We start from the raw sequence: 20,276 nt of genomic DNA on the forward strand, positions 1-20,276 counted from the left end.
GGAAGGGATCTGGCATCTGACTGCTTCATAAGTTTACTTTAACCATCCTCCATATTTTACCACTTCTGCCCCACTCTTTACCCTGGTTTATGTAAAATAATATTAATACTCAAATTGGTGTTTAAAACTGAGGGAAAACTTGCTTTGTGAAAGGTTTTTTTTTTTTTTTTCCCCTTGTTTATTTCCTTGCTTTGCGTTCCCTCTGGCTTCCTGATTCTTTTCTGTTGTTGTAATCTCCTGAGGACAGGATAGACTGGGACGTGTCTTACAAGCAGGGAGACCATACATTCTGTTTTGCATGGGGCACTCCTGGTTATGCCTAATTCTTAATTGCATTCTCTTTTAGTCTTAGAAGTGGGGCCTCTTTGGACAATAAAAAGCATAGTTACCTCACTTTAAAAGCCCCATGGTTTGGAGATAAGAGTTCTATTTGGTTTGGTTTTGCTTGTTTTTATTCAAAGACATTCTCCTTTGTCTCAGTAACTGGTTTACTAATCAGTACTATGAATGATAGAATAATGAACATTATTTAAGATTTTAGTTGTTTCTTAGATGCTGACTTTAGACTTGAAGACTTTAATTGGGGTATTTTTCAGATAATATTACAGATTCTCTCATTAGACACACACTGTTACCTTGTTGAAAAGAACTTAAAGAGGATTCCCTGATAGTTAGATTTCCCAACAGACTGTCTGTGGGAGTTGTGAAACAAGTCCACCACAGACAGCTTCACAAGTAGTAGGAAGAGAGGAATAAGCCCCCGTATGTTTGTTTGACTGTATATTTTAAGTGTTCACCTAGTGCTTTGTGGCGATTCAGTAATGTTTGTTGAATTGATGTTTGGTGACAAGTAGCTGACATAGTGATATTTTCTGACATAGAACTTGATAGTCACTCTTTTGGCAATTGATTTATTAATACTCTAAAGTGAAAGTACAAAAACCTCAAATGATACCTTTAAGCAAGTGCCACCCTGGGTTGCATGCTTATCTCTGAGGTTTAGTGACTAATAGCATCAGTTCCTTATTGACTGTAGTGCTGTAGAGTGAAGCAAGATGCAGATGTGGAAGAACCAAGGGTCTTGGTCCCTGACATCCTCCTCCCTACCTGCCCAAGTCCTGGATAAGAATTTCTCATGCCTCGCAGCGTATTGAAGCAAGAAGAATACATGTAAAAACACTTTGTAAACTGTAAAGCAGAAGTAGATGTTTTTCTGGAATCCCCTTACCTTCTCCATGATCCAAGTGTTGGCAATGTGATCTCTGGTTCCTTTGTCTTCTCTAAACCCAGCTTATACATCTGGAAGTTCTTGGTTCATATGCTACTGAAGCCTAGCTTGAAGGATTTTGAGCATAACCTTGCTAGCATGCCAAATGAATGCCATTGTATGATAGTTTGAACGTTCTTTGGCATTGCCCTTCTTTGGGATTAAAATAAAAACTGATCTTTCCAGTCCTTTGGCCACTGCTGAATTTTCCAAATTTGCTGGCACTTTATTATTTATTTATTATATTATTTATTTATTTAGTGCAGCACTTTAACTACATCAACTTTTAGGATTTGAAATAGCTCAGCTGGAATTCTGTCACCTCCACTAACTGTTCATAGTAATGTTTCTTAATGCCCAGTTGACTACACTCCAGGATGTCTGGCTCTAAATGAGTGACCACACCACTGTGGTTATCTGGGCCATTAAGACCTTTTTTGTATAGTTCTTTGGTGTATTCTTGCCACCTTTTCTCAATCTCTTTTGCTTCTATTAGGTCCTTACCGTTTCTGTCCTTTATCATGTCCACCCTCGCATGAAACATTCCCTTAATATCTACAATTTTCTTGAAGAGGTCTCTAGTCTTTCCCATTCTGTTGTCTTTCGCTCTTTCTTTGCATTGTTCATTTAAGAGGGCCTTCTTATCTCTCTTTGCTGTTCTCTGGAACTCTGCATTCAGTTCAGTTTATCTTTTCCTTTCTCCCTTGCCTTTCACTTCTCTATTTTCCTCAGCTATTTGTAAAACCTCCTCAGACAATCACTTTGCCTTTTTGGATTTCTTTTTCTTTGGGATGTTTTGGTCACTGCCTCCTGTACAAGGTTACAAACTTCTGTCCATACTTCTTCATTCATTCTGTCTACCAGACCTAATCCCTTGAATCTATTTATCACCTCCACTGTATAACCATAACAGATTTGATTTAGGTCATAACTGAATGACCGAGTGGTTTTCCCTACTTTCTTCAACTTAAGCCTGAATTTTAAATGAGGAGCTCATGTTCTGAGCCACAGTCAGCTCCCCGTCTTGTTTTTGCTGACTGTATAGAGCTTCTCCATCTTTGGCTGCAGAGAATATAATTCATCTGCTTCATTGTCTACGCGAAATCCTTTGACCATGTGGATCACAACAAACTATGGAAAATTCTTAAAGAGATGGAAGTATCGGACCACATTAACCGTTTCCTGAAAAACTTGTTTGCAAGTCAAAAAGCAACAGAACTGGATGTAGAACAACTGACTGATTCAAAATTGGGAAAGTAATGCAAAAAGGCTGTGTATAACTTACTGCCTATATAACCTGTATATATAACTGCTGTATATGACCCTGCCTATATAACTTACATGCAGGGTACATCGTGAGAAATGCTGGGCTGGATGAATCTTAAGCTGGAATCAAGATTGTCGGGAGAAATATCAAGAATCTCAGATATGCAGATGATACCCCTCTAATGGCAGAAAGTGAAGAGGAACTAAAGATGAGGGTGAAAGAGGAGAGAGAAAAACGTGGCTTAAAACTCAGCATTCAAAAACTAAGATTATGGCATCGAGTCCCATCACTTCATGGCAAACAGAAGGGGAAAAAGTGGAAACAGTGACAGATTTTATTTTCTGGGGCTCCAAAATCACTGCAGATGTTGACTGTAGCCATTAAATTAAAAGGTGCTTGCTTTTTGGAAGAAAAGCTATGACAAACCTAGACAGCTTATTAAAAAGCAGAGATATCACTTTACTAACAAAGGTCCATGTAGTCAGAGCTATGGTTTTTCCGGTAGTCAGGTACAGATAATGAGAGCTGGAACATAAAGAAGGCCAAGTGCCAAAGAATTGATACTTTCAAATTGTGTTTCTGGATAAGACTCGAGAGTCCCTTGTACTGCAAGGAGATTAAACCAGTCAATCCTAAAGGAAATCAACCCTGAATATCCATTGGAAGGACTGGTGCTGAAACTGAAGTGCCAATACTTTGATGAAGAGCCAGCTCATTGGAGAAGACCCTGATGGTGGGAAAGAAGGAAGGCTGAAAGAGAAGGGGATGACAGGGGGTGAGATGGTTGGGTGGCATCACCAACTCAATGAACAAGAGTTTGAGCAAACTCAGGGAGACAGTGAAGGACAGGGAGCGCTGGCATGCTGCAGTCCATGCAGTTGCAAAGAGTCAGGCACCACTTCACTACTGAACAACAACAAAATGTGCTAAAGCTGTCATAAAACAAAATACCACACACTGGATTTCTTTAAAAAAAAAAAAGCAAACATGTATTTTCTCACAGTTCTGAAAGCTTGAAGTCTAAAATCAAGGTGTCGGCAGGTTTGATTTTCCCCGAGGTCTCTGACGTGTGCCGCCTTCTCACTGTGTTCTCAGATGGCCTTTTCTCTGTGCTCACGCATCCCTCGTCTCTTTCTCTCTCTTACAAAGACACCAGTCATATTGGGTAAGAGACCCACCCTTAATGGCCTTTTCTAACCTCAATTGCCTCCTTAAAGATCCTTTTTCCAATTATACATTGAGGGGATACAAGTCAGTCTATAACTAAAGATAATTATGCAACGGAAACATAACATATATGTGCCATTGTACTAATGTTAGGTATTCATACGTGCAGCCCGTACAGAATACGTTTTTAAAGGTTAAGCAGTTAGGTTTGGTGGAAACGATGCATTTTAATTAGGTAATTGTTTTTATTTTATTTTGTACTGTGGCTGTCAAAGCTTATTCCAGAAATAAGTGTTAACTCCTATTATTTTCTTACTGTTCACATTTTTGCCTCTATTATCTTTAATGATATGTTGCAGAAATCTTTTTAAACACTGCGTTCATCCATTTGTATTCTGTAAAAATGCTGAAGCAGGCAAACATGGACTGCAGTCGTACTATCATCACAATTAAAGCAGATGAGTGAGGGCCCCACATCAGCCCATTATGTTATGTGATTTCTACGCTTCTCTTAGAATATCTCATTTGTGTGTGATGCGTATTCCAAGTGAGGACATTACTTCTTGTAGTAAATATTTTAAAAACTAATTTCTTTCTGGTATTTATAGATACATAAAGATGAATGTATGTACTCGTATTTTCTACTTGCACTTCAGGGGATTTTTCTAAATATTCCACTTTGGTGACCCCTGATCTAGACACAAAATACGGATGTCGTCACAATTGGATAGTGGGCTCACAGGTATTCACTTCGTTACCCATTGTATCCTATGTGTTGCTACATGTATTCTATTGTATTTTATTACACAAAAGTCATAATTATGCTTGAAAATTCTGTAGGTGTTACCCTAATAACGTTCTGTCATTTATTATTGCACAAGAGGAGTCTGAGGCTTTTCAGTCTGTAGTGTTGAGTCTTCTGGAATATTTTCTTGGTTATTTCTTTAATTATATCTGATTTTACATTTGCTAAGACCTCTTCTTTAGTTACATCAATTAGGTATGAATTGAATATTGTTATTTTTTTCCATCGCTTTCCTCTACATAGCCTTACTGCCTTCGTTTTCTATGTTCTGGACATTTTCCTCAACTTTGTCATTATCACTGATTTAATTTCTGTGGTATTTGTGTGTGGCTTCCAGAGTTGATTTTAGTTGTTTTATTGTACTTTATTTTTTACTTTTGTTGTGAAAAAATACAACCGTAACAGAAGTTGAAAAAATAGTATAATTAACCATGAAATTTGTCACTTGCTTTTAACCATTGCCGTCTCATGGCCAGTGTTGGTTTTTTTGACTGTCTTGGGTCTTTGTTGTCGCACGAAGGTTCTCTGGTTGTGACACGCAGGCTCACTTGGGCTCTAGAGTGTGTAGGCTCAGTAGTTGCATTGCTTAGTTGCCCCACAGCATGTGGGTTCTTACTTCCCCGACCAGGGATTGAACCTGTGACCCCTGCATTGGATGGGTGGACTCTTAACCACTGGATTGCTAGGGAAGTCCCTCATGGCCAATCTTGTTTTGTCTGTTCCTACCCATGCTCCTTCATCCCATTCTTACTTATGTTGAATCAAATTCCAGACATCATATCTTTTCATAAATATTTTCGCATCTACCCCTAAAAGATAACAGACTTTTAAAAAGTATCACCACACTACTGATATCATACTTAGAGATGACAGTTGCCTCATCATGTGTAACATGTGGAGTATATTCCTGGGTTACCTACAAATTTATCTGTACTTCTTCTCTTGCCAGAAACAGTTACTGAAGAACAGTTCTCGGCATACACCCCTTCCCATAGTTTAATCCCACTATGTCAGGGATATGACTTCACATCCCTGAGAATAAAATGTCATATCACAGCTGTTTCCATTCACAGTCATTCTGCATAGGTAGGAATTACAGAGATAACTTTTAATGAGGGAAAACAGCTCTGGTCATTCCTGAAATCTGCTCCTTTATGTGAGTGAGTTGGGCCATGGAAGCCCTCACTCTAAGGCTTGGGGAAGAAGCAGAAGTTTGATAGCTGGAAAGTTCTCTCTGTAAAATGTGTCACTCCCTGGATTTAACAGTTTACCTTAAGGTTTCATCTGAGTAATGGTTCCCAGAAACGCTTCTTATCTGGCATTCTAATGATCATTATTATTTTTGATGTTGTTCAAACTCTACATTTTTTTAAAAAATTTTCCTAAATAAAAGATGGAGGTACACAAATTGAGTATCACTGATTTTCTCTCCTCCTCACCTAGGTGTCCAGTAATACACTTTAAAAAGACCTCATTCATAATCCAGAAAACATTGCTTTATTAATTTTCCTACTTTTTAACAAACTCAGTGTCTTAAAATTTTAAGGGAAAAAAATTATTTCTCTTGGATGGCAACATATCCAACATGTATGTATTAAATTTAATTACAGCCATTAAATGAGAGATTTTTTACTTAACTAGACAATCAGTTTAACTGAGATTGCCATATATAGATGAGCAATTTTCAGATCATTGGTAGACAGTAATATTACACTTAGCCAGTTTAGACTGAACATAATTAGAATTGTCTTTGACTTGTAAGTAACATTTTTATAACATTAAACATTATTTTAAGTCTTGTGAAAATATAAATAGTAGAACTTTCTGGGAATTATATTCTAGATACACATTGAGTTACCAATAACAATGAATATTTAACAAAATTCAAGAGTCTTCAAGAAAAGGGCTTTGAATTAAGACTAACTTGTGGATATGTTTAAAAATAAGTAAAACTTTAGAAAGGGAATCAGAAGCAAGGAAATATATAGTAAGATTGTGATTGATTAAGTATTTAACTCATTTTACTTCCTTTTTGACTGTGCCTGTTAACCCTGTTTATATCTGTACTAATCCAGTCTAAGTGAAAGTGTTAAGATGTTGAAGGTTAGAACATGGAAGCCATGTGTTGCCTTCTTTAAAGTCCAGTGTAGGCCTCTCCCCTGTGAGTGCCTACAACTTGGAGCATTTGAGCAGTGATCTGAGAAGATATAGTCTCCTTAATATACAGTTGTTCAACATTTTAAGAATCTAATTAGTAAATATCTAATTTATTCAATTAAATTATCTTCAAGGGATAGTAATATTTTGCTCATTATAAACAAAGATTTTGCTTTTTAAAAAACCATCAGGAAAAAAAACAAACAAAAAACCATCAGGAAAATTCCCTGGTGGTTCAGTCTTTAGGACTCCGTGTTTCCAACTGCAGAGGGCATGGGTTCAATTCCTGATCAGGGAACTAGATCCTACTTACCATGATGAGCCAAAAAAAAAAACTGTTAAAGACTTTCTGATAATGTTTGAGGAGGAATATACTAATTATTATTTTACCTATTACCTTAGAATTTCAAAATACCATACACATTTACTTTACATTCCCATAGCAGTTAATTAAGAGAGGGTGTGTTACCCGGAGGTAAACTGGTTTTGCGGGATTGGTAACTTATTTGTGGCCAGGTAGTGAGTCATTAATAGATTTAAGAACAAAGTTTGAATGGTTAATTTTTGCTTCTTTGTGCTTTTATGTGTTTAAAAGAATTTTAACATTGAACATGTTTCCCATTTTTAATGTTATCCCCATATTTCCCAAACTAACTGTGCTGAGCAGAAATATCATCATGTATGTTTTAATTTATATGGTTTTCTGTTGGAACTACTGCATCTGTTTCAGTGTTTATTGTTCTCCCACAGGTGTTGGATCCTGAACAAAACCATAACTTCACAGATCATTATCTAAATGTGGCCTTTGACCTTTCCCAAGTTCTTTTTATTGCTACTGCCAACACCACTGCTACTATTCCACCTGCCTTGTTGGACAGAATGGAGATCATTCAGGTGCCAGGTACTTGATTTGTAAACAGAAGTCATTACTTTGTTAAATAAAAGGCTATTTGTTGCTTTTCTGAGCAGAATTCTTTAAAACTGGTCGAGCTATAGAATTTTGAGTAAAAAGTTGATTTGCCAGTGTTGATCAGAAGTTAATCTGGCATATAAACAAGCTTTTATATAGGTTCAACATCTATAAAATAAGCATGACAGATAAGAGTGTGTTTATGCTCTATATAATATACATTGTATGTTCTGTAACACTCTCAGATTCAACTTAGCATTAAAAACTGATTATGGAAAATAAGATATTCTTTGAAGCAATTTCTAAAATTATAGATAAATAGCTTACCTTTTTTTTTCAAAGTATGTGTCTAAAAACCAGAAATAGATCTTCTCATTGCCAATGCAGCTTCCTGTCTATCAGATTTGGAAGTTTTTACTATCTCTCAGAAAATCTAATCATTTATTCTCATTAGGAAGTAGATCCTAAAACTTTCTCTTTATTACATCTGGCCTCATTTTTGTATAAAATTATAGAGTGCTTTCAAATTCTTCTTTTTAGTTGACTCTGTCAAGTACTTACATACTTTTTTTTTTTTTTATCATGTCTTCTCCTTCACAGGGCTGTGTTTTTAAAAAAGTCCTTTAGTTGTGTATGTGTTCAGTCACTCAGTCATGTCACTTTTTGTGGCTCCATGGACTGTAGCCCACCAGGCTGCTTTGCCCATGGAATTTTCCAGGCAAGAATACTGGAGTGGGGTGCCATTTCCTACTCCGGGGGATCTTCCCGACCCAGGGATAGAACCCGTGTCTCTTGTGTTTCCTGCTTTGGCAGGTGGATTCTTTTCCACTATTGCCAACTGGGAAGCCCCTTTTAGGTACTAACACTAAATAAATCCCAGTGTTTTCACCTTATTTAAATTGTTCAGAATTACTTCTCCCTAGAAAAGATCAAATATCAGAGGGTATCTTTTAAAATAAAAATAGATAAAAATAAATATAATCTGAATATGTATTTCATATTAAACTGAAATATATTTTTACCCTCAAGTAAGTGATAATTCGATTTTTTAGTTATCTTGAACCCTGCAGGATCCTGTAGTTTTAAAATATGGTAGAGTATTTTAAAATTGCTTTGTGCTTATTTATAAGACTAAAATAAATAAGTAATGAGACCCAATTGCATGGAAACTCCAAATTAAGGCAAAAATCCATAAGATATATTTACGTGAAGTGAAATAATCAGGACAGCTGCTGCAGAGGTGGACATTGATGCCACCTTCTTCTGCAGGTTTGGTTATTTTATCTTTTAGCTCTTCTGGTGTTTTTTAATCTCCTTTTTATACTCAAAAGATAGATTCCTTGTCCATTCATCTTTTTAATTTTTGCTTGGTAAATGGAAAGGGGGCAATCATTATAGGGGACACTCATCTTACAGGACATAAAGAGAAAGTAAATTTATACTTATTGAGACTTTTAAGTAGATAAGATCATAAATATTTTCAATATATAAATTATCAATGTAATTCCAACATGTAAGGAAAAAACTCTTATAGGGACATCTTAGTTTCTGTTTTGTTTGTTGCTAAAACTTACGATTGGATTTCTGGAAATAACCCCATTGCAGCTCTTCCCTTGAAGTCTTAATAGAAGCCTCTGTTGTTACTGTTGTAAGTTTTTTTCAATTACGCAGCAAATTATGCTAAAGAAAAAGGACGGCTTTATTTTCCTTTCAAATAATAAAGTAAAACTTGCATTTAAATTAAGGAGGAGGTTTAAATTAAATCTTTATCTTAATGAAAGTGAGATTTTTTTTCTCTTTAAGAGAGATACCATGTTAATCAAAAAACTTTCAAACACTGTGCTTATTTAGTAAGTGCATGTTTTGTTTGTGAAAAAGTTGGAAATTTTAGCAGTTATTGATTGGCAGTTAGATTAATTTATTCTAATCTTAGTCAAAGTCATACTTAAATCCATTCTAAATCCAAGACGCATTGCACCTGTGTTGGATTTATTAATGAAGCCTGGCACTGTGGAAGCCATGTGAATAATCATAAAGCACGATGACTTCTTTTCCAGGGTATACACAAGAGGAGAAGATAGAGATTGCCCACAGGCACTTGATCCCTAAGCAGCTGGAACAGCATGGGCTGACTCCTCAGCAGATTCAGATCCCTCAGGTTACTACTCTTGACATCATCACCAGGTTAGTCAGCCATCCTGGGGCTTCAGTAACGTTCAGATCTAAAAAGGAGATTCCTATTTCACTGGCGACCCACAGCATCCATTTCCCTCTCCAGAAGATTCCCAGCAAGCATTTCCGTAACTGTCAATTTACACAGGGCTCTGTATTAGGCAGAAATTCACAGGGAAAGCTTTTAAAGTATCTTCATAGCTAACTAAGGACTTTAGTGGAGCCAGAATCTCAGCTTTTCTACAGTAGCAATGTCAGGGATTAATTTGATAAATTAGCAACCAAATACATGGAAAATACAGAGACACCTTTTTATATCCAAGAACCTTGAAAGTTGAAGTCTCCTAAGAAGTGAGATGATCCTTTCAGACATCTGTTATAAGTTGTTCAGATTTTCTTTTCCTCTCTCTGAGAGATTTTTAAAAATCCTTAGTGTTTTTATCTTCAGAATTAATGCCAAAACAACAGAGAAGGTATTTTCCCAAGTTAGCTACCAAGTGGTGAAGCCTGTAGCAAGCAGCACATAGATTATCTGAGTTGAGTACTGCTGAGTCTAATTTATGGATTGCATGTTTGAATGGAAAATATATCCTGTTGAGAATTTCTATCTACAATAGCCTCTCACAGTTTTCCTGGCTCAGCATTGCAGGTCTGTTGCATCATCTGGCAAATAGTGTCAGGCTGCCAGGACTCCTCAGGCAGCCCCATCCCAGTAACCGCAGTTTTTTCAAGAGAAGTGAAGTCTCTCTCTGTGTTTTTTTTTTTTTTTCCTCCCTCTGTTTTGAACTTTGACTTAGAGCTTGGCTAGTCGGTCTGCTTTTTGATCTAATCCAGCCTTCTTATGGAAGTCTATTTGGAAGTCTGTTTAAATTTACTTATGAAACAGTAAGACTCAATCTGACCTGGGAGTTCCTTTTCTTAACTTGTGATTTACTATGTGGATAATGCCAGGGGAAATAAAGTAGGAGATTTCTGGGCCAGAGTCTTCCAAAAATATCATTATTCCAGATAATTCGCCTGATGTTTCTGGGTAACTTTTCAACAAGTAACTTACTTAACCTTTTTTGATCGCTTCCCCATCTGTAAAATATGAATATAGAGAAAAATATCCATTCATAGCTTATCTGGATATAAATACTAATAACTCAAAGAGTAATCGCCGTTTGTATTTGCAGTTGTTGCCTGGAGAACTGTTTCTTTTCTATATACTTGTTAGGTCAAAACATCAGCTGTTAAAAGCTGCAAACATTAGGAAATTTCTCTGAGCAATTTTGTTATTCATAGATACAGCACAGGTATTTGCTACTCCAGGCAAGTTTTGGGTATGTAGTGAGTTACCCAAATTAGGACATGGTTTTTCATTTTTTCCTGTGTTGTAGTCGTAGACCTGTAATGTTTAGGAGGAAAGGAAGGAGTCTTAGAAGTCATCTAGTTTTCTTCTTCAGGCTAAATATTCCTATTTTCCTTACCATTCGTCTTGACCCACTTTCAAGACTTTTCACCTTCCTGATTAGTCTTCTTCAGAATGATTCCTCTGATGCCAATGTTTCTTTTAAAATAAACACCCAGAGTAGAACTCAGTATTTCTGATATAGCCTAAACAGTTCATAGTATAAGAAGACCACTGTGGGGAAGGAAATGGCAACCCACTCTAGTATTCTTGCCTGGGAAATCCCATGAACAGGTCTCTACAGTGAAAAGCCTAGCAGGCCATGGGGTCGCAAAGAGTCGGACATGACTTAGCAACTAAACAGCAATAAGGAATTAAAAAAAAAAAAGACCACTAGTCTTATTCTGACTATTATTATTTTATGACTGTATCTCCAGAGTCTTAGCTTTTCTAGCTTATCTTCTTGTCTCTTGTAAATTTAGTTACTGACACTTCAGTTCTTTTTCATATGAATTTCTTATTCATATGTCATATTCATATGTCTCATTCCATATTTATAGGGTTAAATTTTTTAAAGTCCAAATGTAGAAGTTTACAATTGTATATATTTTAATATCCATGTTAGTTTCAGCTACCATTGCAGCAAATTGATTTTTTTTTCATCTTGATTATCTTCCAGTGCATTAGTTTTATGTCCTCTGATGCTTCACGAGCATCTAGTTGTGGGTCGGAAACTTTAACCAATTCTTACTTACACTGGTGATTCTTCCTCTTTTGGTTTAAAAATGCTAAACTGAACCAGTGGTTGATACGTCTACTTTCCTCTAGTCGAGGTTAATATTATACTGTCTGCCTTAGTTCCTAGCCTGTTATTGTTCTAAACACCTAAAAAAAAAATATCTCGTTGTTGATGATGTCCTTATTATTTTTGGCAAGCTCCAGTTCATTCTGAACTTCCTGGTACCATTTCTGCATGTTCATGCTATCCTTCTGAAAGCATCCTCAGGCCTTTCTCTTTTATCTTTTGTCCAGATCTTTTTGTCTGAGCTCATCAAATAGCTGTCTAGGAAGCTACACTGGGTTTTTGTTTTTACGTGTTGGTTTATTTTTAAGATGCCTCCCTATTTTCTTTCTTACTGAACTTACATGTGTGTGTATAATATGGACTTTATTCCTATATCCTTCTATTCCTTTGATTGAAATAAACTTTTTACTTTATAGTGTTTGGCCAAGAATTTTGTCTTTTCTCAGAACTTAAAAAATCTGCTTTCCCAGAGTCTTGACTGTGTGTTTGACTGCCTAATCAGATGCAGTTTTTCAGATAAAACTGCATTCTCTAGCTGATGTTGTGTGTTCAAACTCACCCAAAGCTGGGTGCCAAAATTGATTGTACTGTATAAAGGATTATGAAGTGGCTTATGGAATTTGAGTCTTACATGGAAGTCTTTTAAGACAGCTCTGCTTAACCACATCAAGAACCTTTTCCACTGAATCACACTGCTTGCATCATTAGCATGTTTCTTTCTTTAGAAGGTCTCTACAATGAAAATACACTGAATCGGATAATTAGCACAGTTCCAGGTAAAGACTCCATTCTGTCTCAAATTATTTTTTGCTTTAGTTAGGAAAAAATTCTGTTTTTCTGATTCTTTCAGCAGTATTTCACATGTAATAAATTTGTCAGAATTTTCTTAAATCAACAAATTATAAGAAAGCTTTTATACATATCAAAGAGTAAATGATATTTTATGTGCTGCAAAATTTACTTTGGTGCTATAAATTGAAGAGCCAATAATTCATTTTTAAGTATAGGGTAATAGTTCAAGATACTCTATATAAAAGGGAAAGTTGTAGCTGGAATTACTTCTGAATATTTTAAGAAATAAGAATACTGAGGAATTTTTCAAGATGAGGCTGTTAATACTCAAGAAACTGTGATGAACTTTTAAATGTACACTTCCTTTAGTATAGTTGTTAATCACAGTAATTCTGCTTTTACAGGTGGTGTTTAGCCAAAATTAAAATATTTTTTCTTTGATGACAGATACACCCGAGAGGCAGGGGTTCGCTCTTTGGACAGGAAGCTGGGGGCCATTTGCCGAGCGGTTGCTGTGAAGGTGGCGGAGGGACAGCACAGAGAAGCCAAGCTGGACCGTCCTGACGTGGCTGCGGGAGAAGGTTGGGACCTTAATCTGGGGCCCACAGGCTTGGTGGCTAGAAGGGAATGCAAACAGCTGGATGTGGAGGGATGGTGTGGGGTGGTCCTTGGAGCAATGGCACATATTCCTCCACTGGTGAAGGCATCCCGTGTGTAAGTAACACTTAATGGTTGATGTATTGAGAGGATTCTTGTCTACAAAGAGTGCAGAGTTTTGGCGGGAGTAGTAACTTAGTATTGCCTTAGGGATGTATTTCTCCAGCTTGTAATGATGGTACACTCTATGTTTGGCTTCTGGTGTTCACTTGTTTCTTTCTGATCCAGATTGTTAAGTCTTTCAGTATTTACAGCATAGAAAGTGGCTACAGCAGTTAAGAAAAAAAAAAAAATCGTAGTTGTCCAAGTACTGCAATGGCCGATATTTATTCTCTGGAATGTGTAATTTATTCATGTGTAATCATTTGTTTTTCTCACATATTTTCTTTGATAGGTACACAATTAAGATATAATTTAAATTATTTTTTCTTAGAAAAATAATTGAGGAGGTGGTGACAAGGAAAAAAAGGAAGAGGTCTATTCCTCAAATTAATGAAATACGGATATTTAAGTTAAAATGTTTTAACTTCTTACTGCAGAGCGTGCTGCTGCATGGTTGCCAAAATTTGCTTTAACAAACATGACTTGAATAGAGAATTTCTTTATTCTTTCATAGTAAAGAGATTTATTAGATGTTCTACCATTTCCATAGCTCTTTCTAGACAGAAGTTTGATGAATATGGCTGAAGAACCATAATTTGTGATAAGCTCAGTGGAATAGAGGCAGTAAAGCATCATTCCTGCTTTTCCTTCTTTTGCTAAACACAGTGCCTTTAACAGCAATATCATCCAAAGAGTTGTTCAGTCGCTAAGTCATGTCTGACTCTGTGACCCCATGACCTGCAGTACGCCAGACTTCCCTGTCCTTCACTGTCTCCTGGAGTTTGCTCAAACTCTTGTCCATTGAGTAGGTGATGCCATCCAACAAGTAGACTTTCCCAAATCCTCCTCTTCCTCATGTGTGCTTCATCCCCGCTCGCACTGTGCCTAGAACCTCCTGGTTCATTTCTCCCAAAAGTAAACCTCCCACCTTTTGTTGAATTGGGAAGGGGTAGTACCCTTGTTATGTAGAGTAGGAATAGGGATCTTAAACCCGTAATGTTTCTTGTTGTTTAGTTACTAAGTCGTGTCTGACTTGTTTGTGATGCCATAGGCTGTAGCCTGCCAGGCTCCTCTGCTCATGGGATTTCCCAGGCAACAGTGCTGGAGGGGGGCTCCATTTCCTTTTCCAGGGATTCTTCCCAACCCAGGGATCAAACCCACATCTGCTCTGCAGGCAGTCTTTACCACTGCGACCACCGAGCCACTTGGGAAGTCAGTTATTTCTTACACAGTTTTAAAAATGTTTTGTCTTTAGTCCCACTTCTCACCCATATTTTCAGTGATACCTCAGATTCCTGAGCCTTTGTAGGATTTTGTGGATAACCATCCCCTGCCCCCACCTACCTCCTTCACAGACATTAAAGTTTCTACTTTTTCTAGCCTGCTAGATGTTTATTACTTCTTGCCCATCTACTTACTGTTACCTAAAATGTTGTCAGCATCTCTTGTCTTCTTTCTTTTTCTTTTTGTGGGTTTATCCTTTTTTTTTTTAATCCCTTACTTGTCATTTTAATAGGATTTGGTGGGGGGGAGTTTAAAGATAAACACATGTTCAGAAGATTCTCAGAAATCTGAATTTTGGAAAAGTACTTTAGATGATTGATAGCCTATCAAGAATGGCATTGCAGGTGCAGCTGACAGTGACAGTGAAGAACTGAGATAGTTTTCTCTTTTTTCCCTTTCTGGATGTAACGCTGAAATCCTCATGAGTTTCCCTTTTTAATTCTTAGAGCATTCTCTTTTGCTGTGGCTTCCAGCACCTGAGCCAATGTCCTTTTATTCTTGTCTGTGATATAATAGAAAGGCAGAGAGTTAAGTGAGTTTATCTACTTGACACAATTTGAAAATTGTGTTTAGGATTTTGATGGTTTCTTTTGGAACTTATAATAATACATTCAGAGGTATGTATTAATTTTTTAAATTTATTTTTAATTGGAGGATACTTGCTTTACACGTTGTGTTGGTTTCTGTGGTACAACAACGGGGACTTGATGTTTAAAGAAGCTTTTCATAGTTACACAATGCTTATTATATTTTTAGCATATTTCTAATAATGTCTGTGATCATATTAGCTTTTTAAAGATAACCTAGAAATATTCAAGAACTTACTCAAACTGCTTGTGTACCATATAAGAACATACAGTGTTTCCTGGTAACATTTATTTGGTTATTTTTTTTTTTAATCAATGATTCACTGACAGTACAAATCCTAAATGATACATAGTTAAGTAGATCTGGGTTAAGATACTACCAAGGACACCCATAGTGTGAAAGTGAAAGTTGCTCAGTCGTGTCTGACTGAATAATTAGGATAAGGACTTGTCTCTTGAGATGATGATTTTGATTGTATTTCTTATTAGGAGATACGGGACTCCAAGCTGGGTCTTAGGTTGTTAAGATACCGTGGAGTTACCTGTAAGTGACTCTTCTCCAGATTTTAGTAAAATAATTATAAGATGTTCTGAATTGATGTTTATGACCTCAACCAAGCCAAAAGAAAATTTTCTGTAAAAAAATATCTTTCAGGTTTTCATGCCACAAAGTTCAAATGGAGCTAGCTTAGTAACTGAAAGTTTCTCATTAAGAAATTGAATTATTTTAAAATTAGAGTATAAAATTGTTTTATATAAAATTAGAGTATAAAGTTGTTTTAGAAATTTCGAGTAATTCAGTGAGGGAGTTATTTTTAATGTTAAAAATATTGCTGGTCTTAGAGTTACTGCCAGGAAGAAAAGTAATTTCAGGCCACAAGCTTTAAAAACAGGCAGAAACCTCCAGCATATCGAACAAACTTTCTGGAGTAGGCCCAGAAATACTGGTCTGTGAACAGTTGTCTTTGTATTTGTGAGGTCTTAACTGGCAGTCAAACAGAACAAATAACAAAATTTAAAAGGCAAGTGAGATTCCTAATCGATTGTGTCAGTGGAGGAATATTTATGGTGTCAGTCACTTACCTATAAAGTATGGGAATTATTTCATGAAAGCAGCACTGCCTATGTTTTTTTGTATGTTATTAGTGTATTCTAAATTGCTCTTTTCCTTTCTGCGATACTAGTTGGATCGAAAGATAAAAGTTCATGGTTACAGTTTTATTCTACTTTTGCCTGCCTTTTAGCCTAGGACACAGATACCCTGTGTATTCAGTTTTGCAGTTTGGAGGTTTCTCTGTAAAGAGTTAGCTTAGGTCGATTTGTTCAAATACTCTTTTACCATATATGTTCATTTAATACCTAGTAAGATTTTCTTCCTGAAAAATTATCTCCAGCCAAGGATTCAGGTTATAACTAATGCTTATGAAGTTTCTCAGGATATGGAGCATTCTAAATTATTTTTGGAAAATGTGGGATTTATTGGAGAAGCTACATTAAACTTAATGTGCCTCGAGATGTTAGTTCTTAACTGTTCTCATAGAAGTCATCTGAAAAACTGATTAGATGAAAACAAAGACAGATGAAATGAACAGATTTAACATGAGGTGTGTTAGATGTTGTTATGGGTAAACCTTAAAAATGTCACTTCAGGCAGTATGTATGTGATTATGTTATGGAGATCTCAGATAAACACTTAAAGGAAAAATGAATTAAACTAGCTGACTTGTGGTAAGTAGAGGGGTAGTTTGGGCCTGGGATGAAATTTGCAGTGTTAGCATCATACTTGATTTCAATAATGACTATATCTCGGTTGGTCTTGATGCCTAGTAGTGTAAATCCTCCAGCTTTGTTTTTCTTCAGGATTGCTTTGGCTATTGTATGTAGGTTCATCAAATATCTGTATTAATTTTAGATCAGCTTGGTGACTCTGTACCAGTAAATCACCAAATAAATAACACCTTTTAAAAAATGTATTTATTTTAATTGGAGGCTAAATAATACCTTCTGATATTTTGATTGTTATTGCATCTATAAATCAGTTTGGGGAGAACGGATAATTTGATATTAGCAAGTCTTCTAGTTCATGATTAGCTTCATTTATTTAAGTCTTAATAAATGTAGTGTTTTAATAGTTGTAGTGGTGAGCTTTTGCATATTTTTTCTTTAGATATATTCCTAGCTAATCCTGTATGTATGTGTTATGTGTGTGTATTATTGTAAATATTTTTAATTTTCTAATTCTTTTGGTTGCTACTCTGTGAGAATACTATATTGACTTGTATCTGGCAGAATTGCCAAATTGAAACACTGATTTTTTTGAATTTTCACTCAGTCGTGTCCGACTCTTTGCAACCCCATAGACCGTAGCCCACCAGGCTCCTCTGTCCATGGGGATTCTCCAGGCAAGGATACCGGAGTGGGTTGCCATGCCCTCCTCCAGGGGACCTTCCCAACTCCGGGATCGAACCCAGGTATCCCGCAATGCAGGCAGATTCTTTACCATCTGAGCCACCAGGGAAGCCCTACATACACCATCAGCTATCACAAATGCAAATGATGTCAGTTTTTACTTTTTCTTTTATAATCATTATAGCTTTTATTTCACTTCTTTCCTGATGAACTAGCAGGGACCTCTAGGAGAACACTGAATAGAAATAGTGGTGATAGACAAAGGAATCAGAAAAAAAAGCCTGTGAAGAATTGCCAGTCTCTTTAGCTTTTGTTTCGTACATTTGGGCCACTTGATTGATGGCTGTAAAATCTCAGTTGAGTAGGATTCTCAGTAAGCTAATTTGACTGTGATTGAATTTGTAAGTCCCTTCACAAAATCCCCCAGTAAACACTAAGGCTTGCCTGTTTAACTGTTAACAGACACATCTTTGTAAGCTTAGCCATCTACTTCCCAGCCCATAGGAAAACAGAAGCTGTAGTTTGGAAAAAGGGTTAAGTGGTTGGGTGGTATGAGTCACAAGCAATAGGATTTAATGTCAGTGAAAACATGCCTACCCCCTCTTGATAGATGCCCTGGGCCCCTTGCTGACCACAAAACATCGGGCTGGCTAGACCACAGATCTAACTCTAGGACAGTTTCTCTAGTTCAGTCTGGATCACAGTTTGACTGAGTTGCATTTCGACATGTATTGGTTCTCTGATACGTTTGCCATATGTAGGACAGTGAAATCAGTGGAATATAGTGGAAGCAGGCAGATAACAATATCCTTAATTTTTTATTAACCTTTCTAGGCGACTTCACATTTAAAAATGCGTCATAATAAAATATTCAGAGTTTACGGCACTGTTCTCTGCCTTCTTTAGCTTTAATTCTCCTAGGTGTCCGCACTCTCAGCCGTCGGCAGGAGCGTGCTGGCTGAGGGCGAGGGGTCCCCCTGGCTGCAGCCGTGCCGGGGCCGGCGGGGGCGGGGGCGATGCCCGGGGAGAGCGTCATTCCGCCGGGCCTTCCTCACCGCACATCCCACTCATCTGCTAGGGTAGCTTTTCCCTTAGCCTTTCTTGGGTCCTTTCCTCTGAAGGAATCCTCTTCTGTCGAGCTGCTTTCAGCGCTTTGTTGTGGCTTCCTGGCATTGATTCTCAAGCCCTCAGCATACTTCACAGTGGTTATTTTAAGCGTGGCTCCTTTGTAACCAAAACAGGAAGCTGTTCCTGCAGGAGAAACAAGTGCTTTTGATTCTTTTTCAGCTCTTTTCCCCCTACTACTTGTCATCTCCAAATCTGAAGCATATCCATTCGCTTGTCTAATGTCATGGGTTTCTTTTATTTATGAAAACACTATGTATAATAATGTCTTCAGGAAGTAACTTCTGAGCTTTGTGTAACTTCACCAAGTTCTTTTGTCTTTGACTTCTTGGAACAGTCTTCTGTCCAAATGGGATCTGCCCCTTTATCTTTTGGATTTTTACGTCGTTCAATGCTGTGTGACAGATTACTCCAAAACTTGGTAAAGCACTTGTCCTTAGTGCCCCAGAAGTTAGCAAAAAAAGTCATCTCGCTGTATCTGTGGGTCTGGCACCCAGGAGCAGTTTAGCTGGCTAGTTGTGGCTTGAGACCGGTTGTGAGGTTGTCATCAAGCAGTAGCCAGCTGGGGGTTCAGCTCGGGGTGGACCTACCTCCAGGCTCACTGACGTGGCTGTGAGCTGAAAAGGGCTCCAAGACCCGGTTCCAGTGTGTGTGTGGATGCTTCCCCACACTGACGAGCAGTTCGGGGACACCAGTGGGTCCACGAATCCAACTCAGTTCTGATGCCACCTACCTGGAAACAGCGTTCTGCTCCAGACAAAGGGCTCAGCCTCACTAGACTGCCCTTCACTCAGAGACAAATCACATGCCCAGGGTATTACCTGGACTTCTCACCAACTGGCTCAAGCTGGAGGTTCCCACAACCCCCTCCTCCGCCTTGATTAATTTACTGGAACGGCTCAGCAAACTCAGGAGACCCCTTTGACCTGGTAGATTACCGGTTTATTATGAAAGGATATTAAAGAGTACGAATCAACTACATGGGGCCAGGGCCAGAACAAAAGAGCCTCTGTCCTCACGGAGCCTGTGGCCCAGCAGACGGGCACAGGGAAGCTCTCCAAAAATGGACCGAAGAGCTCTGCTTTGGGGTTTTATGGAGGCTTCATTGCTTAGTTGTGATTAACTAGGTCATTGGCCAGTGGTGACTTCTTCAACCTCAAGCCCTGTCCCCCTCCCCAGAAATCAGGGAGTGGGAAAGAAAGTTCCATCCCTCTAATCTGGCCACCAGCACTGTCCTAATTCCTGGAAGTCACCTCATTCACATAACAAAAGATACCTTTATCACTGTCAATACTTAGGACATTCTAAAGGCTTTGGGGCTTGTGAGCCATGGTGGTGGGCAGATCAAGATGAGAAATACTTCTTAAAATCACAGTATCA

At 37.6% G+C, this 20,276-nt stretch overlaps 1 protein-coding gene across 1 annotated transcript in view; it reads left to right on the plus strand.

The window, feature by feature from the left end:
- Positions 1 to 20,276, plus strand: part of LONP2 (lon peptidase 2, peroxisomal) — an 81,679-nt gene that overhangs the window by 34,051 nt on the left and 27,352 nt on the right. The window contains exons 9-11 of the mRNA XM_061138449.1: positions 7,414 to 7,564; positions 9,631 to 9,757; positions 13,180 to 13,313. Of these exons, the coding sequence (XP_060994432.1) occupies positions 7,414 to 7,564; positions 9,631 to 9,757; positions 13,180 to 13,313 (412 nt within the window). The remainder of the gene's footprint in view (positions 1 to 7,413; positions 7,565 to 9,630; positions 9,758 to 13,179; positions 13,314 to 20,276) is intronic.

Source organism: Dama dama, chromosome 4, assembly GCF_033118175.1.
Source record: "Dama dama isolate Ldn47 chromosome 4, ASM3311817v1, whole genome shotgun sequence".
In the NCBI taxonomy this organism is placed as follows: domain Eukaryota; kingdom Metazoa; phylum Chordata; class Mammalia; order Artiodactyla; family Cervidae; genus Dama; species Dama dama.